Here is a 21,854-nt window from a genome sequence, read left to right as displayed (position 1 = left end):
TTTCTATATGGATAAAATAGAAATATCTATACATTGAAATAACATACAATGAAAGTGATGAGTGGCAGGGGAGTAATGCAGAACTGGTTTCTGAAACTCCAAGAAAGGAGGTTGTCATGGAAACAGTCAGGTTAGAAATCTTTTTGTTGCTACAATTTTATTTAGCTACTGCTTAGTCTTGATGTTGTTTTAATAAATTAATCTTCCTCAAGTCATTAATGATTTATTTTTCTCACAATAAGGTGCTACATTAAGAACTTTTCAGATGCAAGACAATGATTAATGACATATTCATCTATAGTGAAATATAAAAAAATGAAAACTTCCATTTTACTCCTACACTCATCTAGCTAAAAGATTAAAAGAGAAAGGTGAGTAAAAGTTAGTCACTCTTTCCATAAAAGGCTATCATAGCATTCTAGACAATGTTTTATCTACAGTGAACTAAAGGAAGAAAACATGTATAAAAGGTTCCCCAAAATTTGAAATCCTTAAATTATTTGTCCTATATGAATAAAACAGGTGGAAAGATCAGCTAACAGAATAAAAAAAAAATACCCAACCCCCCCCCACCTTGCTAATGAGCCTGCTTGCAGGGAACAGACTTTTAATTAGTCTGCATGAGCATACATGATACATGAAACACACAAGATTTTCTAGATGTTAATTAATATCAAACAAAAGAAGTGTTAAATACCATTGGGAGAAAAATGGAAAGGGCAAGAGGTAGCACATCTTCAGGAAACAACCGGAAGCAACGATATAAAACAAACTTAAAAACAAACAAAAAAAAATAATAGTGTTTCAATAAGCTACATAAATAGTCAAAATGACAAAAAACATGAGGGACAAATAAGAACAACCTGAAGACTTAGCTGCATGAAAGAAAGAGAATGTACCATGAAGCTACAAGGCAGTAAAATACACAGGCAATGAATCCATGGGTTTTGAAAGCATGCATGTTATTTTTTGGAACAAAAGCAGATCTAACACTCTCCACTGACAATTTTTTTCCTGCTACAAGTGCTGATCAACTGATAACTAAAAGGTTTTGTGGACACATACTTAACAAACCTTGGAGCACAACATAGGTTCTAATGCTGTCCTTTAGGGCTTCCTTGTCAGTTATCTGCCCTTCAGTTTTCTTAACAGACAGTGTGAAGAATTACATGCAGTCTGTATTGAGACACCATCATACTAGCTCCAATATCACTATTAAATTGAATATCATGTATTAGCTGTGTATATATCATCACTGAAATTTCCTCTGCCATTTCTTCCATTGATGAAGACAGCATTATGTTTCACTTCCATTACACTGAATTTGGAATACAAATTAATCAGTACTATCAGTCTATATGTTTCTAATGAAAAAGATCACATGGGGACACTGAGTGATGGAAAGAGACATACTGCTTGTCCCTTAGTACTTTTCATTCTGGATGGAGATTTTCTCTGCTTCAGTGAAAGAAGCTAAAGTTTCCTCCTATAGAATTGATGGAAAACATCTTTCCATAAGGTATTATTTAACAAGGCAAGACTTCTTGTTGTGTTGGAACATGGATTTCAGACTCCTCAGAATTCCTTGCTTTTCCAGTGCTATCTTCCAAGCACATCTACTGTAGGTGTAGCCCTTGCCTCTATCAAAGTACTGAGTAGAAAGTTTGCCTAGGGCCTTTCCACCCTGCTTATAGGGCTTATTGTTACAGTGATTTCACCATGTTTCAGGAATCTTGAACAGAATTCCTCATGTTAATTATATCACTGGCTAACCTGGATTTAAATATTTTAAAACTTCTTGCTACAAACTTTGTCCTTAGGTGCAAGATATACTCGGGGAGGTTAAAGTACTGAAGGTTTCTATTTTCACTTTTCATTAAATCTCCTGATCCCCAAGACTGGTGCTTGTGGCTGTGTGGTGGGTTTACTTTGGATAGCTGCCAGACCCCCACCCAGCTTCTTTCTCACTCCCCTTCCTGAACAGAACAGAGGGAAAAAATAAGATGAAAAACCTCATAAGCTGAGGTAAAGACATGAAGGAGATCACTTACCAGTGGCATCATGGGCAGAACAGATTCAACTTTGTCTTGGTTTTGGTTGGGGTGAGCAAGCGGCTGTGTGGTTCTTGGTTGCCAGCTGGGGTTAAACCATGACAAACTTGAAGAAAAGTAATTTTTTTTTTTTTGCCAAATAAAAATGGAGTGGTGAGAAACAAAGGTGAAAAAATAAAACACTTTCCACCTAAACTCCATCCTTGCCATTCTTTTTTCCAGTCTCAGCTTCACTTTTTTATTCCTGACTTGTCTACCTTCTCCCACTAAACGGCACAGGGAAATGGGGAATGGGGGACTGTCAGTCCATAACAGCTCCTCTCTGCTGCTCCTTCCCTCTCACACTTTCTCTGCACCAGTGTGGGTCTTTCCCACAGGCTGCAGTCCTTCAGGATAAACGTGCTCCAGCATGGGTCCCCTCCAGGCTGAAGTCCTTCAGGAAAAGACTGCTTGTACATGGATTTCCTCTCCACAGGCCTCAGATCCTGTCAGGAGCCTCCTGCAACATGGGGTATCTACAGGCTGCAGCTTCCTTCAGGGCACATTCATCTGCTCTGACATGGAGTCCCCCACAGGCTGCAGTGTGGGTATCTGCTCCACTGTGCTCCCGCATGGGCTGCAGAGGGACAACCTGCTTCACCATGGTCTTCACTGTGGAGTTGCACAGGAATCTCTACTCTGGTGCCTGAAGCACCTCCTGTCCCTCTTTCTTCTCTGATATCAGTGTCTGCAGAGTTGTTTCCCACATATTTTTTCTCCACTCTTACTCTTCTGTGTACCATTTTATACTTTCTTGAATACGTTTTCCCTGAGGCACACACACACACAGGCACACACCCCCCCACACACCCCTGAGCTGTGGGGCCAGCCGTGCCCTGTGGGAGCCGGTTGGAACCAGCTGGAACTGGCTATGCCTTGCCCGGGGCAGCCCTGGCCACCCCTCACAGGGGCCATGCAGCTCCCGCTACTAACACCTTGCTGTGGACGCTCAATACACTTTGCACAACCAAATTCTTTAAATCACTCTGTCCTAGATATCTAAAACATGACCACTGAATTTGGTGTGCCTCATTTAGTTTAGCTTTTTCAGTGTGTGTATAATGATAAGTTCCAAAGTCATGACCCTTCCTCCATGAGACTGGGGATTTGCCTGTCCACAAGAAACTCATGTGCCTGGAAGATGCTGGTCACACAGTGCCCATGTCATCCACTCTGTCCACAACAGTCCATATATCAAGTGGGAGGCAGAGATCACTTTTCCAGAAGTTACTCTTTTAGAAAGGTATTGATATAGAAGTATATACCTTTTAGAGAGGTATACCTATATAAAGGTATATAGATAGACAGATGGTGTTCAGATGGTATATTCTATACCCCTTAAGAGAAAGCCCTATAAAAGGATGCAGCCTTGGCATTATATATAAATATATATATATATATTCCCTTGAATAAATTCACTAGTGGTAATCATATGGCATTATCCAGCAATAATGTTCTTCAGCTAAATGGAAATACTGTTATCTAAAATGCTAAAGTTCAAATATAATGCTTGTAAAATCTCTTGTTTAAGGTCATCAGAGTATACCAAAAGCCATACGAGCAGTAACCAGTCACCCAGATTATCTTATTATGAAATTACTTGTCAGTTAAACACTTTCAAAAGATGGTTACAGTATTCACCTGAAAGCCATGCATATCTTCTACAGAGAGAGAAAAGAAACTGCGTAATGATGATATACAATATCTAAAGACATTGTCCAATCCATTTTATCCATTTAATGTTACTCTTTGTCCTATTTCTTATCTTGAGATGCAAAAATAATTTGTACTTTATCACAAAAGCAGAGTCGCAAGGGTCCATTACTATATGTAACCTATAGCTTTTGATGGTTGGGGTTCGTATGTTGTCATACAAAATTAGATTATAGAAATTTAACACACACCCCCAGACAAATCTGATAACAACCAAACCCAAGTGCTTAAAAGGCAAGAGTTTTCTCTAGTTATGTATTTTTAAAAGTTAAGACTCTATTTATGTCAGGTTTCCAGCAATGCTGAGATATATTTATCTGAAATAATGAACTATATGATTAAATGACCTCATTTCATCCTATTTAATGGCAATATCTTATCAACAGCAGGATGGAGTATTGGAATAATTTCTAAGAAATATATCTCAGCTGTACCATACAGAATTTTAATGAATTATTTTTAAAGCTGCTGAAAGGAGATTTTTCATATGAAAATAACAGTTTTAGTGTTAAAGTTGAAAACATATTAAGACAATTAACTGCTTGACAGTGACTAATAAATCATAAGGTATATTTTCATAATATTAGCACATACAAGTTTAGAGAGTATAATTTAGATTTGCTAAATATGTATAGTTATTCTGATTTCTGAGCAAGGAAGAACAATCTATGATTTTATCATTCTAAATTCTATGATTCCATGATTCTGTGATACTATGATTCTATGAACTCCCTCTCCTGGTGAGCAGTGCAGCCCTGGAGGACTAATGGATGACGGAAAGGCTGTGGATGGTGTCTACCTGGACCTTAGTAAAGCCTTTGAATTGTCTCCCACAGCATTCTCCTGGACAATCATGGCTTGGACAGGTGTACTTTACACTGGGTAAAAAGCTGGCTGGACAGCTGACCCCAAGGAGTGGTAGTAAATGGAGTTACATCCAGCTGGCAGCCAGTCACAAGTGGTGTTCCACATGACTCAATATAGGGGTCAGTCCTGTTTAATATCTTTATCAATGATCTGGACAAGAGGATTGAGTGAACCCTCAGTAAGTTTGCAGTTGACACCAAGTTGGGGTGGAGTGTTGATCTGCCTCAGGGAAGGCTCTGCAGAGGGATCTGGACAGGCTGGACTGATGGGTCAAGACCAGTTGTAGGAAGTTCAACTAGAAGTTCTGGGTCCTACACTGGGTCACAACAATCCCTTACAATGCTACAGGGGTTGGGGAAGAGTGTCTGGTAAGTGCCTGGCAGAAAAGGAGCTGGGGTGCTGGTTGACAGCCGGCTGAACATGAGCCAGCAGTGTGCCCAGGTGACCAAGAAGGCCAACGGCATCCTGGCTGGTATCCAAAACACTGTGGCCAGCAGGACAAGGGAAGTATTTGTCCCCCTGGACTCGGCACTGGTGAGGCAGCACCTCAAATCCTGTGTTGAGGTTTGGGCCCCTCACTACAAAAAAGACACTGAGGTGCTGGAGTGTGTCCAAAGAAGAGCAATGAAGCTGGTGAAGGGTCTGGAGCACAAGACTTATGAGGAGTGGCTGAAAAAACTGTATTTGTTTAGCCTGGAGAAAAGGAGTCTCAGGAGGGACCTTATTGCCCTCTACAGCTGCCTGGAAGGAGGTTGTAGGCAGGTGGGAGTCGGTCTCTTCTCCCAGAGAACAAGCAACAGGATAAGAGGAAACAGCCTCAAGTTGTACCAGGGGAGATTTAGGCTGGATATTAGAAAAAAATTCTTCACTGAAAGGGTGATCAAGCATTGGAACAGGCTGCCCATGGAGGTGGTGGAATCACCATCCCTGAAAGTGTTTAAAAAATACTTAGAAGTGTTTTTTAGAGTCGTGGTTTAGTGATGGACTCAGCAGTCCTGGTTTAATGGTTGGACTTGATGATCTCAAAGGTCTTTTGTAACCTAAAGGATTCTATGATAATCCTGCTTCTCAAGGATGGAAGAACTGTATACATAAGTTTGAAAACTAGAACTAAAAAGGGCCATTTTTTGGTAATTTTAATTGACTGTAGAATACAGAAGTATTCATAGTAGGTCTGGGTAACTGTCTAGAGAGAGAAGGCACACCTAATCTGGCACCAAGGATGCAGGTGAAGATAAGTGCTAGAATTCAGATTTGGAAGAGCAGAAGCCACAACTCAGAAACCTCAGCTCAAAACTTTCTGCCATCATCAGTGTTCTGCAGTTTATTTTAGCAGAAACAATTCTCTGACTAACTTGTGGTATTAAATATATTGGATAAAAATCACTCTGGAGCAATGTAGAACTTGCAACAGATTTCCTAAATCAAAGTTCATTGCTTTAGCCCTCAGGCCATCCTTCCTTTCAGCTTTTATAGATGAAGATTTTTCTTATTTGTGTTCCCTTAGCTTCTAAAATGTGGGTTTTCTTTCTGGAATAATAATAATAAAAAAATAAAATTTGCTGTCATATTTAACTCTATCAAGTCAGTTGCATTTTTGACACCGGATAGGTGGATGAAAAAGGAATCCAGCATACTCTTCCCAAAATTAAAGTTTTCCAAATATAAGAGTTCTATTTAAGATTGTATGCGCTTCTCTATTACTCAGTATTGAGTTATAGTCCATTATATTTAAATATTTCATCACTGTGCAGTAAGTGTGTATTTATTCCAGCTACATCCTGCTTTAAAAATTATGTAAATATTTATTACAAATTATTGGAGGTCTTGGGCTAGGAATGTCTACGCCATGACATTTGTTCTTTAAATTTTGGTTTGTTACAGTCCTAAGCATACTCTGAAGACAGAGAGAAATACAAATATACATATAGTTTAAAAAATACACATTTTTTTGAAATGTCTTGACTTTTTTGACAGAACTGCCTTCCAGCAGGTCAACCTGTAGCCTGTACTGGTGCATGGGGTTATTCCTTCCTAGGTGCAGGACCTTACACTTGCCTTTGTTGAACTTCATTAGGTTCTTCTCCACCTAACTCTCCAGCCTGTCCGGGTCTCACTGAGTGGCAGCGCAGCCTTCTGGGGTATGAGCCACTCCTCCCAGTTCTGTATCACCAGCAACATGCTGAGGGCACACTCTGCCCCTTCATCCAGGGCATTGATGAGTAAGTTGAACAAGACTGGACCCAGTACTGACCCCAGAGGAACACTGCTAGCTACAGGCTTCCAACTAGATTACGCGCCACTGATCATAACCCTCTGAGCTCTGCCATTCATCCAGCTCTCAGTCTACCTCACTGTCCACTCATTTAATCCACACTTTCTGTCCCTTTTCCTACATCCTGTATACTTCCTTATTCTGTTGGAGTTTTGCCAGAAGCTCCTTGCTCATCCGTGCAGGCCTCCTTCCCCCTTTGCTTGATTTCTTACTCATAGGGATGCACTGATCTTGAGCTTGGAGGTAGTGATGCTTGAATACTAGCTAGCTCTTTTGGAGCCTACTACCTTCTAGAGCCCTAACCCATGGGGTTCCTCCAAGTAGGTCCTTGAAGAGCACAAATTTAGCTCTCCTGTAGTCCAGGGTTGCAATCCCACTTGTTTTCCTGCTTCCTCCATGCAGGATCCTGAACTCCACCATCTCATGGTCACCGCTGACAAGGCTACACCAACCTTTACATCCCCAACCAGTCCTTCTCTGTTTGTGAGTACAAAATCCATGAGCACAACTCGCCTTGTTGGCTCCTACACCACCTGCTCCAAAATGTTATCATTAATACTCTTCAGGAACCTCCTGGACTGTGTGTGCCTAGCTGTGTTGTCTTTGCAGCAGATATCAGGGTTGTTGAAGTGCCCCATGAAAACCAGGGCCTGTGATCATGACGCTATCTCTAATTACCTGTAGAAGGCCTCACCGACTTCCTCTTCCTGATCAGGTGGCCTGTAATAAACACCCACAACAATGTCTCCAGTGTTAGCTTGCCCCTTAATCTTTACCCATAAGTTCTTGACTCATTCTTCATCCACCCCTAGGGAAAGCTTGATACATTCCAGTTGCTCCCCCACAGAAAGTGCAACTCTACCACCTCTCCTTGCTGGCCTGACTTTCCTAAGAATTAGATAGCCACCCATGACAGCATTCCAGTCACATTAGCTATCCCACCATGTCTCTGTAATTGCAATGAGATCATGGCCCTACAACTGCACCCAGAACTCTAATTCTTCCTGTTCATTCCCCATGCTGCATGCATTGGTGTACAGACATTTCCGAAAGGTAATCAAGCATGCAGGTTTCCCAGGAGGGGTGCAAAAGGATCCATCATAGCCACACATATTCTTGCAAAGGCTGACTTCTGGTACTCATCTTGGAAGCTAGCTAAAGAACAAATATTGCTGCTCTGGTTAGCCTTGCTTATTCCCCAGTTGGATGTGATGGTGTGAGCACTGCCACTTTGGACTGTGCCCCCTGAGAATTTCAGTTTAAAGGCCACCTCACCAAGCTGGCCAGCCTGCTGCCAAAGATTCCCTCACCTCTTTTAGACAGATGGATTCCATCCCTCCTTAAACAGGCTATAGTCAAAGAGTGTCCCGTTGTCATAGAAGCCAAAACCCTCACAATGGCACAAGCCAAAAAGCCAGGAGTTGATGTGCATTATAATTCTGGCTGCACCCTTTCCTCTTTCTGGTAAAATGGAAGGAAAAATAACTTGGGCACTAAATTTTTCACTTGCACCACCTAGGCTTTATAGTCTTCATTGATTCTGCCCAGGTTCTGGCTTGTCGTGTCATTCATGCTGACATGGAAGAGTAGCAGTGTATAGTAGTCTGCGCTCTTGACAGGTTGTGGCAGTCTCTTGCCAACATCTCAGATCTGAGCTCCTGGAAGGCAGTACACCTCATGTACACCTCAGTACACCTGTCAGGCCAGCAGATGGGTGCCTCAGTGCCCCTTAACAGGGATATTTCTTTCTGTGGTAACCACAGTGTGCTGCTAATGTAGTTTCCCTGTGCAGACATTGCTTGTGGGTAGCTAAAGGTTCATATCTGTTCCTGGTTGTGATGCAGGAGGTTGGAGACTGAAGCAGAGTCCTGCTTTTGTGGGTCACTAGGGTTTGAGATGCCACATTCTCTGTGGTGTCTGCTACAGGAGCATGGTTCTGAAACCACCTGTCTGTCTCCATCTCTGTCCCTCTAATACCATGCAAACTTGTATCTGTTTCCTGCAACCCAACCACCTGTCATAACAGATCAACCTGCAGGTACTTACCTTCTCTCCAGGGGAAGCGTCTGGGTACTCATTACAATCTATCCCCTGTACTGAAGTCTCCTTCCTTACTGCTTCTGTCTGAGTGGAAGCATCAGACATCACAGGGGCTTCCTTTGTGTATACACTGGCTTTAACTCTGAGGTGAGTGCCCACCACCCTGGCAGAGACCTTCCCTGGGCTGCGGGCCTACAAGCAGGGTGCTTGGCCCTCCCGCACATCTGTGCCAACCGCCGCACCACGCCAGTCGCAGCGCTCCCTGGGGCCGTTTCACTCTCCTGCGGTTGCACCTGGCAGCGCCCAAGCCTCCCCAGCCTCTCCCATGGGAGCTGCCGGCTCCTGGCGGGGTCCCAGCTCTTGCTGGGGTTTCTCTGGCTCCAGGAACCTCCTGTACACCTTGATCGAGCGCTCAGCCACAGAACTTACTGCTGTTGCCACTGCTGCATGCCTTGCCTTACTAAAAATTTCAAATTACTAATACTTGTCATTTTGGCATCATAAATAGCTAAAACTTATCACTAGGGGTGTTCATCATACTTTACTAGTTTATGTTAACATGCACAGGCTTACCAGTTTACCTGATTTCAATTGAGACACAACAGATACGAAGATTGATGTGCTAACTTTTCTTTATCTTTGCACTTTATTATTTCTTACATTTAAAGAGTGAGGTTGAATTCATTTAGCTGAAGAAAACACATGTCCTTCCTTATAAATACCTTTTGAAAAACTTTGTGAATTTCTTCAAAGATATATATATATCTTTTTTTTAGAAAGGATTGGGAATTAAAATAATTTTGTATTTTTGTATGAAGCTTAAAACATGATTTGACAAAAGATGTACTGTATGAACAGGCAATAAATTAAATCAGTACTTCCATATTTGTGCTACTGTTGTGACTGTAGAACTTTCTAGTGCATCAGTGAATACAAGCTAGGCTAATCTCTTGAGCCATCAGAATTATTAATACTGACGTTCAGCTAACAGTAGCAAAGTTTTCAGAGTTAATCTAGTTTCCTGGCATTTAGATGGAAAAGACACACCTAATCATATTTTAGAGAGAACGTTTTCTGCACATATGAGATATGAAATGTGAATCAGTAAAACAAAATTCAGTAAAAATGGTAAAAATTTCAAATTTCAGTAACAGGAAATTATTGCCATAAAGAGGGCAGAATTGTATCTTCAAAAATCAGAAGCATATTTTAACAATTTTAATTTATTAATTACTGTCATGCTTTAAATCTGTCGATTTATCTTCTTTACTTAAATATTTTTATGCAATAAATTATTTTCCACAGCTGCATTTAGATTTTTGTGATGCTTATCTTACTATTTTAAGGCTATTAAAAATAATTATTTTGTTACAGATAAATAAAAATTATTCTGGAATTATTCACTGTTGTTTTAATGACCATGTCGAGCATAAACATCTCAGCAATTAGTTTTTATTTTTAACGTTCCTATTGAGGTTTCCTATTGATTTATGCTTTATTTAATAGTGAAAGAAATGAAGAAAATGCTTGCGATTTTTGAATGGCATCAAGTTCTCTTATTTTTATGATTGATGTAAATAAGTTTTTTCACTAATATTCTATAGAGTCATTAAAATGAGATAGACATATCATAAATAATTCAGAAATAGAAAATATATTTCACATGCTTAGTAAAAACTTGAATAAATTTTTAAAAAACTTTAAATTTTTTCTCAAAAGAAAAAAAATACTTGCACTCATGGAAAATTGAAGGTGCTGTGCTAAATTCAAATACTTCTGTCTTTTAAAACATAATATAAATGTACCTACACAGTGAAGAACATCAGTGTTGTAAGAAAATTCTCGTTTTGGAGGCATCCAACAGTATTCATTCAGTAGTTCCTCTTTACTAATTACAAAAGCGTGCAATGTTACTGTGCCTTAGTTTCTATTAACACACAGACTATTGATGGAAAAAACAACAACAAACCAACAACTTTTGAGTTTCCAGTGATGAAAATACTGAGGTCTTCACACTTGCATTTATGACAATTTCTAAAAATATAGACTGTCTTGGAAAGTTCATACAGACATAAATATGGCAGACTGGAACCTGGTCTGTTGGAGGATTGACCTGGTAAAACAGAGGTCCCATTGCTCATTTTACATGCATTTCCACTTAAAACCCTAATAAATTTAAAGTAGAAGACCACAAATATCATCCAAAAGCAGTTTGATCAGTCTATACATCTTCTCTAACAATGGAATTTTCTTAACTCCAGCCAATGGTAATGTATTAGTAGCTCTGCACTTCTTAAACATAGCATTTCATAAAGACACAATATCTGAAAAAGCTTATTTCAATATCATAAGCAGTGTAACTATTATCATAGCTTTCTTGTTGGGTTAATGAACCTTGCTTTTTAATCTGGCTAATTAGCTTGCTTTCTTAGATCAAACCAAATGTCTGCACCACACAGTACAGTGAAGAATCGAGCCTTTCTTCCATCACGTTCTCATTCCCATTGGGGCAGCTAGGCATTTCCAGATACATTATGTATCATGTATAACCACATAAGTTTTTGAAAATACACGTATCTCTTAATAATCAAAATTCCTAGTATTACATCCACTTTGCATAAAGAAACTGTAGGATAAAAGAACGTACAAAACCTCTTTCCTTTCAAAACATACAGGTTTGCTATTTATGCAGCATGTCTTCACTATTAAGCCAAGCCAAGATCATTCATTAAGCTATTTTTTCACCCACTGCTAATACAAAACCCTTCAAGAGTCCTTCCAGATTTATCTTAGTTTAGAAGAGCTTCTGAAGGGAAAATTAAAAGGAAATTCATCCTTTTCATTCCAAATTGTACATCAAGATAACTTATGCTTTCATATCCCTGAATAAATGGCATTGCTGTTATGGTACAATTTGAAGAAAGACACTTATTAAATTCTAATGTATATACATTGTAGTGTATTTGATAATATTGAGAGGTCTAATTTGGAAGACATCACCATGCACCAAAAAATAAGATGTAGCCAGAGACTGTCAGACAAAAGTGGCCAAAGCAGAAAAGTGGAAAGATAACAGCCATCTACCTAATTAATAAAAATGTATTCCAAAGAAAAAAACAGGAAGTGAAATAAAAAGTTATTGGTTGTCTAGTCAAGCAGCCAGTTGCAGGTACAAGTATTTTCATTTAAAAGAAATTGATCATTAGGGCATATCCAAATTCCCTGTGCTCCCTTGTGTTTTGTTACTGAATATGTGTGATCTGTCCGAAATTTTCATTATTTATTTATTTATTTACTGTTACTTACCTGCTAAAAGCCAGCAACTACAGATCCTCTGATAAGCAAAACATAATTTTTTTCAGAAATGCAATATAAGATTGGTTGTCAGTGAAAGCATGGAGGCATAAATTGTCTTTTTTCACTTAAGGATCAGCTGAAGTTATCTGTCTTATCTATTGAAGTGATACTTGTTGTAGAACAAGCTAGCAGTTAAAATATCCAGTAATGTAGTGACTTTTGTTTTCAGGCAATTGACAGACATTATCTATTTAATCATTGCAGTATTTTTGTGATATGGTTACATTTGTTTATCTATACCTTCAACTAGAGAATATAAACTGGGATAATTAATTTACCCAAGGGCACAAAGGGAATCTATCACATTTAGATCAAAATTATGCCTTTTTCAGCTCTTTGTTAGGTATGCACATCACTACACAATTTTCCCTCTCTCTAATTCAGCTTGCCATTATATTAATGACGTAGCTGCAAATAGTAAAACATTTTAACTGTTTTGAAAAATAACTGATCATTTCTACAAATAACCTCTGGTTCACTGTGAGTTACTTGATCCTTTGATGGTGATGAAGAACTGCTACTATGGGCAGTGTTTTAGTAGAGTCAAAAAAATGAAACTTGGAGTTTCTAGTGTATATGAGTTCCTTACATAAACCTCGTTGTTCCAGATGAATACATGGATTAACCTCAGAGGCACAACTCAAAGGAATGAATATTTACAGACACTCAAACCACACATGCACACACACGGTGAATGGTAATAAAAATTAATTGGATAATGACTGTCTACAGAGTGACTGAATTTTCTTTAACAAAAGAAGTACAAATGACCTACTAAGACAACACCAGAACATTTTCCTTTCCCATCATCACTGACACATTCTGCCGTGTGAAAAAGATATCCTTTCAGACCTGTGGAAGGAGGTGCAGGATGCTTCCGTCTAAAACCCACTCTATGTAAGAGTGTTAGTGAACATCAGTGAGAGTTAAACATGGGATAGGAAAGCAGCGCATTGAATGTGAGAATCTCCATCTCAGAACAACAAAGAAGATGATGTTTAATGTTTAGCTACAGCCCTTGATCAGTAAAACTTGAACACATGCCTACATTTGTCCCAATGAAGCAAAAAACACAAAGGCATCATCTTACCTTTGAAGACATAGCTCTGTATTGTCTTCAGTTCCCAACTCAGCAGTATACCACTCTTAAAGCATTTAAGGATCTCTTGATATTAAGTAAGTTAAAAATCAGTTGCTTTGCTTGAGGGGGTTGTTCGGAGACTTGTGTTTCAGTACTCTGACATTTCCAAGATTTTCTGATCACTGTTATTTTCTCTTCTAAACACCCCAGTAGTTAGTCTTCTTAGCCCACGACTATATAGAATAAGTTTTTCTGACCTTTTTTTCCATACTAACAGTAAGCTTATAAATGCACGTCAAAACCAAAAACCACTTTAGAATTTATCAGTGATTTCTTATCCATATTTATGAATGAACTTACCAGTTGCTACCCCAGCTTCCTTTGCTCACAATGGATATAGAAAATGGAGAAAGGTGCTGATCCTGGTCAAAGGATTTCTAGGGTCATGAATTTCTAAGCCACCCTTTTCTAGGTTTTCTTAGTCAACATGCACTAACATGCAAAATCCCAAATTATAGAGTGTACATATAACTAACAAAGCAAAACCTTCAACATTATATTTCTTTCTCCCTTTATTTTGCTGGGTCTTTTTACACTGGGTACTTAGTTCAGTTACCGCTTGGCCTGATCCATCTTGGATGTCCTTTATACCCTGTACCATATACCTGTACGTATACCTGTATACGATCTTCCAGCATCGTACAGTATCTTGGATACTTAATGGCACCTCAGGTGGGACAAAGTGCACATGCTCAGGCAACCAGGCTGTGGTCACACATAATTTAGAGCAGTGTTCAGTTCTTTTAGGTGTGAGTAATCTGGCCAGCAGAACAGGATTCCAAAGACTGGATTTTGCATTTTTGCTCACTTTCAAAACATTTTGCTGCCAAAACCCTACAGTTTTTTTGAAAGAAAGTGTTGCTGTAATGTGTCTATACAAACAGACACTAAATAATTGGTAATCTCCAGTTCCATCATATTTCTTTACCATTATGTTCCAGTGCTACAAGAAATTTTTAATGTAAGTGATCTATTGCTTATAAAAACCAGTCATAAGCAAATTGTCATGCATACTTATTGATAAAATTTTCCTTTCTATTAGTCTAAATAATTAGCTCTGTACCTTTAAAAATATAAGCAAAATGCTTTCACCATGTAAGACTTTATAGCACCCGAGTAACAAATATAGAACACACACACTATTCCAAACTAGCAATTGTATAAAAGCTATAAATGCTTACCGAAGGGGCAATTACATTTGAAGCCATTTATGCTCTCTTCACAGGTTCCTCCATTCAAACAGGGTCTGTCTAGACACTCATTCACGTGAACAGAACATGTCTGTCCTAAAATTTTAGATAAAAAAAATAAAAGACAAATGTGCTGACGTGTTGAAATCATAGAGACATATTTGTAATGAAAAAAGACTATGGGATTGTCACAGTCTAAATGCTGACGCCATTGGTCAAGTTGCATTTAGTGAGTACACAGGGATATTGATAGACATCCTGTGTATCATTAATTTTTCTGCTTCATTGTTTACAGGACAGTCCATTTTGACAGTCAATGTTTGAAGTATGACAATCAGGAAAACAGAAAGCTTTCCTACTGAGATCATGCATAATCCTGGAGCTTTTTTCCATTATACAAAATTACTATATTCAGGCAAGTTTTGTTCAGTTGTGTCAATCATTTTCTTTCATTTCACTTACTGTCTCCTTTGAAAAAGAATAGCAAGTATCATTGCATCTGAAAATGAGGCCAATGCTAATTTATAGACAGTTATATGTAACAGTAGAGTTCAGCCTTTGTTCTACAGAAAGTTGTCAGTACTATGATACTGGATATTTCTCTTTCTCCATGTAATATAAAGAAGTCATTGAATAATGTTTAATGAGGCAGAATACAGGTGAGAGAAAATTAAATAATTAAAAACAAAGGTAGTCAGTATAGTGAAATATGTAGATTTGTAATCTACAATAGCAGTTGCTTTGATTTGCAATGGGAAAAGCTATTTCCAGCCACAGGAATATGGAGGCAAACTGTATGTTCAGTACTTATCACAGGCTAGCAGTCTATGATGCCTGCTGGGCTTTCTGCGAACCTCACAGAAGATAAAACCAAAATGAATGCTAAAATTCCTCTGAATTCTTTGCACTGGGGAAAATATTTGGTCTCTTATCTGCAGCACACATACATGACCACTCACACAATTGTATGAAACAAGACCGACAGCTCTCAAAATCTGTATTTTGTGATCCTGCTATACATAAAAGGCCTTCACTGAAGAAGCCCATAGTAGCACCAAGGTACTCTTCCACGCATAAACTTATGACAGAGTGGCTCCTATTAGGTGGGTTTTTTTCCTACCTCTAAATATGCTCCGCATTTTCTATAAGACTTCAAGATATCTGGATGAAATGGGTGAGATACAAGAGAGACCAGGGAGAGTTCAGGTAACTCAGTAAACTAAAAAGCTATCTGTTAGGAGCAGCTGCTGAGTGCTGCTTAGAGTGTGCTGTGGCACCGGTGAGGAATACAGACAGTCAGAACTGGTAAAAATATAAATCCTTTTTTAAGTTCTTTCATTTTTTTTAAAGTTTTCTTTGAAGTACTGATAAGGCAACAGCACTATGTGCAACCTTTCCAATCTAATTCTGATATTTTGCTTTCTGTAAGTTTTTTAGTTCAGATCCTTTCTAGTTCAGATCCATTTCCATGGTTATTTCCCTGATTATGGTAGGCTTCTTCTGAGGAAGATAAATGGAAATGCATTGGTATCTGTTCTCTTCTTCTGCATCACAAGTGAAAAGCGGTGCAGTTTCCTCTAGAAGTAAATCATCTGGTCAGAAGCCATGGGTAAGTTGCATCATGTACAAGAAAAACTCCTGGAAACAGATTCTTTCACCTCCTTTGAATTGTTGTGTAGTCCCAATAGAGAAAAGGTTAAAATAAAGCCAATGCAATTCAAAGGGAAATAATGAAATGATATCATCCTTGTTTACTCATGATATTCAATATTTGAGAACTCCTTACTGCCTTTTTGTGAAGATGGCTCTTCTTCCCTCTTGAATCTAAGGCAGCAAATGTTTAATGAACTGGATAGCATCATTATGTTAAGACATGGCTGTAACAGGTATAACTGCAATTGCTTGTGAACTGTTCTTAACCATTTTCCTTGATTTTCTTTTCTTTTGGGGATAGGAAGGTGGATGTGGCATTCAGCAGGAAAATGAGTCAACTACATGTAGGTTTCTAATCACAGACCTATACTTTAAACTGAACGTTTAGGATGAAAATCAGTTCCCTAAATGTCAGTATCTAATGCTACATAGGATGTGCTGTGTTCAGTCTCAAGAAAATAGTCCTTAGGGGATGAAATGGACAATAAACAGAGGCAGTTGCAACAGTTCTATCACAGTAGCATAAATTGGTCATTCAGGCTGGAAATCCTGATGGGATGGTAAGAAATAAAAGAAAAGAACAAGGACACAAAGGTCAGCTGTCAACTGAGGAGTATTTTCAAAAATGAACAAAAAGTAACATGTATTGGTCAAGGTGAACCCTTTGCAGAATTCAAGAGCAAAATGACACCTGATAAAAAGGTTAATTCTGTGGCCATGTTTTGGCTGAACTATATGAAATGATACAACACCTGGGGAGTCCTGAGAGGATGATGAATTAATGAAGGCTAGAGGAATTTGGAACATGAGATGAACATTGGAGCTTTAGCTGTGTTAGGGAGTAGTGAACAAAACCTGATTGTGTGTAGAAAAGGTGAGAAAGGAGTCAAAGCCATTCATTCGCCCATTCCAAGTCTGACAGGAAGCATAATGATTCTGTCAGTATGAGAAAGGATACAGAACAAAGATAACTTATTTTGCATCTTCGTTTGGAAATAAATAAATATCTGCTATAATGTATAGCTAAAAAAAAATCTCACCAGTGGCATCAGAAACTGAATTTCATATCATGCCACTAACCTCAATTATTTTAAGACTTCAATGAGTACAGTTTTTTCTTAATGTATTAATCTATACTGCGACACTCCATAGATTAAAAGATTTAGTTCCAATGTAGATTTCTAATCCCAAATGCCCAAACTAATACTGTACAGTAAAGAGATAAATGTTATACTTGTTTAGCAGAAAACTGTTTCAGGTATTTTGCTTTGATTTACCTATAGCCATGTTAGATGTGTATGAATTCCATTCTTCACTTAGGAGAAGAAAATAGGGGGAAAAAAATCCCTGCTCTGATAACAAAGGTGCTAATTTTATGCTGGAGGCTGTTATCAGAGCTAAATTACTTCAGCTGACAAAGAAGCAATTACATGTCACTCAGTCTCATCTGAATTATCAAGCACTTAGAATACTTTTCTCGCAACTGATGAAAATGTTTGCCCAAACCACTGATTTACAAGTTGTGCTAGCTAAGGGTACTTGCAGAATTACTTAGAAAGATATCTAACTTTCTGAAATATTTCAGTTGAAAATGCTGTTAACATATTAAATACAGATAGTTCACTGTTTTTTTCCTGACAAACTTGCAATATTGTTGACATACACAGCTATGACTTCAGTTTCTATGCATCTGTATCGCCATTCCTTAAAGATCATTTTTGTTTTCCTTCTAATTTTGCTGTCTAGCCACTGAAATATACACTACTTACAGATATGAAAACCTGATACTATTTTTCATCCAAAAGTTAACAGTGCCATTTTAGCAATTCTGTACATCTCTGAAAATGCTAGGAGAAATGCATTTCTTCCTATGAATCATGTTAAAACTTGGAAAAGCTTTCATATTTCAGTGCAATTTCTGTCAATCAAATGTACATGTAGTGAAAATAAAGGTAATTGCTTTTTGTGTACTGCAGACAATACCTAGCTCTTCTGGTTATGTGCCATAACACAGAGTGCCATTAAACTTTTAGTTGCACCTGAAAATAGGCATATTCCAAAACTACTTGCAAACAGAAATTTAACAATTCATATCCTCAGAGTACAAAGGCAATATATGGACAGGGTTTTTTAAATATTTCAGAAAGCATAAAAGAATCTATGAAACTACTCTGAGACCACATTTTCTGAGTATTTGAGACATGAAAAAAGCTGGACACGTACAGAGAAGCCAGTTTTTTTCCAGTACACAGCTAATCCCAACTATGCATTTGAGATGGATGATGAAAACCTTCTTTGAATATCAGATAAAAATCACTATTTGGCTACAAATTAATTTCAACATCAAAGTATGTTAATATATATTTTTCCTGTGTTTATACTTTTAAGGTTAATATTAATATATCACATCCAAAAATAATTACTAGTAAAACATAATATTTAATTAGATCTTTAAGAAATCATAGCTTAGGGGCTGAATTCCTAAACAGTTTATGAGGATCATGTCACCAAATTCTGAAGTATAAAGGGAATGTTAAAAATTACCATGAGTCAACTTTACTTCTATTAACTCTTTATTTGTATGTGTTATCCTGTATAAAACTGCAGTGTTCTTAAAATACATAATGAATAATTACAGCTACTTAGGAAAGTCTGTCACTTTTGCAAATTGCATAGCCTGATGTTTAGCAGCAACATTTTCTACAGGCATATTGATGATAGATACACAAGAGCGAGATTACTCTGCAAGAGCGCAAAAGTCTTGAGAATACCCTAAGGACCTGAGTAGGTTCATGCTAAAATATTTGGCTAAGTTATTTAGTCTTCCACCAGCATTACTAACGTAACTTCCTCTGTTTAAAAAATCATGCTTTTTTTAGAAAATGGAGATGTTCTGAAGTTCTCAGATAAGTATGACTGGGATCAAAGATAGCAAAGAATGAATATAATAGATGAAGTCTCGTTGAATATACTTTCATTTCAAAAGTAAGAGCAATTCTATAAGATCACTAGACTGAAAATTTGCACCTTTCAATAGTTCAAACTTTAAATGTTTTATTTCTGCTTAACTAAAAGAGCTTAACTTCACACTTTATCTGATACTAATGAATTATTTTTAGATTTTTTCAGAATATCCATAACACTGATTTTTTAAATACCAGAATAATTTAAACTTCCTATAATTCCCAAATATAATATTCATACATTAGAATAAAACTGGAATTTATTTGAGAGCTTATTTTCCCAGTGTAGAACACATTATATATATATATATCTGTAGCTCTTATTAGTTGCCACCATTAACATCTCTGAATTACAAAACACATGCAAAAATGTCAAAATACAAAGTCTCATTTACATACAGTTTATACCAACTTTTGTTTTATAGGCAAATGGAATATAAAGTTTGACAATTCAAAGGCAGACACAATAACCACAATTAATAAAAGGTTGTTTAAAATTAGTTTTTTAGCTGTAAATCCTTACTTGAGGAAATACTTCAAGATATATGCTGAATCTTTCTATTCCCAGATCAGATGAAAAGAAAAATATTTTAAATTCCACCTAATGTAGTCTTAATGAAATACTGCTGAAAAAAACAGGATGTGTTTTGTTTGTTTGTTTGTTTGTTTTTAATTCAACTATGATCTGAAAGAGTAACAATATATTCGAAGGTTGTCTTAACAACACTCCTGCTTTACTGTACCCTATTCTGTAAAAAATATATAAATATAAAGCATTCAAGCCATGTACCTGAGAACAAATGGTGTAATATTGTTGTCCTGCCTCCCTGCCTCTGGCCCTGTCTCAAGAATGGACTTGAGACAGCCCACACTTTATGGAATTTTTCTCTTTGGATAGGCCCCTTGTATCTGCATTATAGCTTTGTCTCTGGTCCTGTCTCCTGACGCTTTTAACTTGCTTCCGTGGGTGGATCCCAGACCTGGTCCACTGTTTGCGATGCCTTGGGCTCATCAGGGACACAGTTACCAGCCTTTGGCTCTGCCTGCCCTGTTTAGGTGCTGCATGACTGTGCCTTGCTTAGTGATGGCACTGCCTTCACTGGGGCTACGCTTGGAACCTGGCTTGTGGCTCCCCTCATGAAGCAGTCTTGCTCTCGCTGCTCCCTGTTGGTAGGGTGAATCTTCATTATGCATTAGAGTGTCCATCAGCTGTTCTAGACTTTATTTATACAAGGGGTTAAGCGTTCCTAAACTTACTTGTGTCAAATAGGATTAGTTTTCACACAACTTCAACTATTTTCCTTCAAGGTTTGTTTTTCTTAGTGGCATCAGGGATATTATATTTACATCTATCACAGAAGGGTGAAATTCTTTAAAATCATCCAAACATTTTAAAACCAGTGAATAGCTTACTGGAATTACGAACACCTAAATACTTCCTTAGATAGACTTCAAACATTACATGGACTTGTCTAGATGTATTTGGGGAATAAAAAAGTAAAAACAAAGCATAGAAATTCAAAGTAATAAAACGATATCAAACATGCCCACATGACATTTTTCTCTTTTGGACAAAAAGAGGAGTACTGAAGAGAGAATAGTGAAGAGCATCATATATAGAACATACTAATGTCAAACTCAAAAAGTCAGTCTAAGGGCTACATTGGTGATGAGCTCTAATAGTGTTATTTGTTACTTACACATGGGTAAAGCAATGATGGATCAGTATCCTGCTATGTGAGATACAGCATATATTCAAAATAAAAAAAAAAATTCCAAATCTTAACTATACAATCAATAAACTACTAATACAAACCCTCAAGAGAAACCAGTGATGCTATACGGTTGATCTACTTAGAGTTGTCAGCAGTTGTCTCCACAATTGTGCAGACTTCTAAACAAACAAGTTTTAATGAAGGATGTTTTTGGCAAGGATGGCCTTTTTTCAAATACTTCCAACGAGAGCTTCTTTTAAACCAGAAATGAAGCACAGTGGTATTTGGAAATACCAGTCATCATGAAAGCTGGAATAATTTGATGCTGAACAACGAAGTTTTGAGACAGAGTTAACATAAGGGTATGGAAGAAGGGTTAGACTGCAAATTACTTTGAAGGTGAACAGAATGATGATATTTGAAGAACTGAGCCAGGGGAGGGTAATATAGAGGATCATCGCATGATCAAAAGGATGGGATAATTTTGTTGAAAAATGTATTTAGGCAATTTTAAAGGTCATAATGCAACCTCCAGGTTTGACATAGGCCAAATTCTCTTGTAGGGGGTGGGGAGTGCTCCAGACATCTAAAAAATGTCTTCCTATTAAAGCTTCCATCACAAGTACAGTTTACAGTTCAAAAGGAAAACCTGTGGTAAGTGACGTTTTAAAGTATTTGTTTTTACTGTGCAAATACCCAAGCCCTGGAGTTTTTATGAACTTTTTACCAAATCAGATCACACTTTTCATGTTGACAAATCTCATTACAGTGCCTAAGGGGTCCCTAGCTAATAGAATGTAACGCATTTGAGAAATGCTGATACACATCAGATCGATCAGTCATCTAGACA

At 37.8% G+C, this 21,854-nt stretch overlaps 1 protein-coding gene across 1 annotated transcript in view; it reads right to left on the bottom strand.

The window, feature by feature from the left end:
* The window catches only part of EYS (eyes shut homolog), an 873,960-nt gene that overhangs the window by 727,142 nt on the left and 124,964 nt on the right, over window positions 1–21,854 (bottom strand). Inside the window, exon 11 of the mRNA XM_027809136.2 lies at window positions 14,665–14,769. Coding sequence (XP_027664937.2) covers window positions 14,665–14,769 — 105 coding nt within the window. The remainder of the gene's footprint in view (window positions 1–14,664; window positions 14,770–21,854) is intronic.

Source organism: Falco cherrug, chromosome 6, assembly GCF_023634085.1.
Source record: "Falco cherrug isolate bFalChe1 chromosome 6, bFalChe1.pri, whole genome shotgun sequence".
NCBI classification, from domain to species: Eukaryota; Metazoa; Chordata; class Aves; order Falconiformes; family Falconidae; genus Falco; species Falco cherrug.
This window is presented reverse-complemented; position numbering and strand designations above follow the sequence as displayed.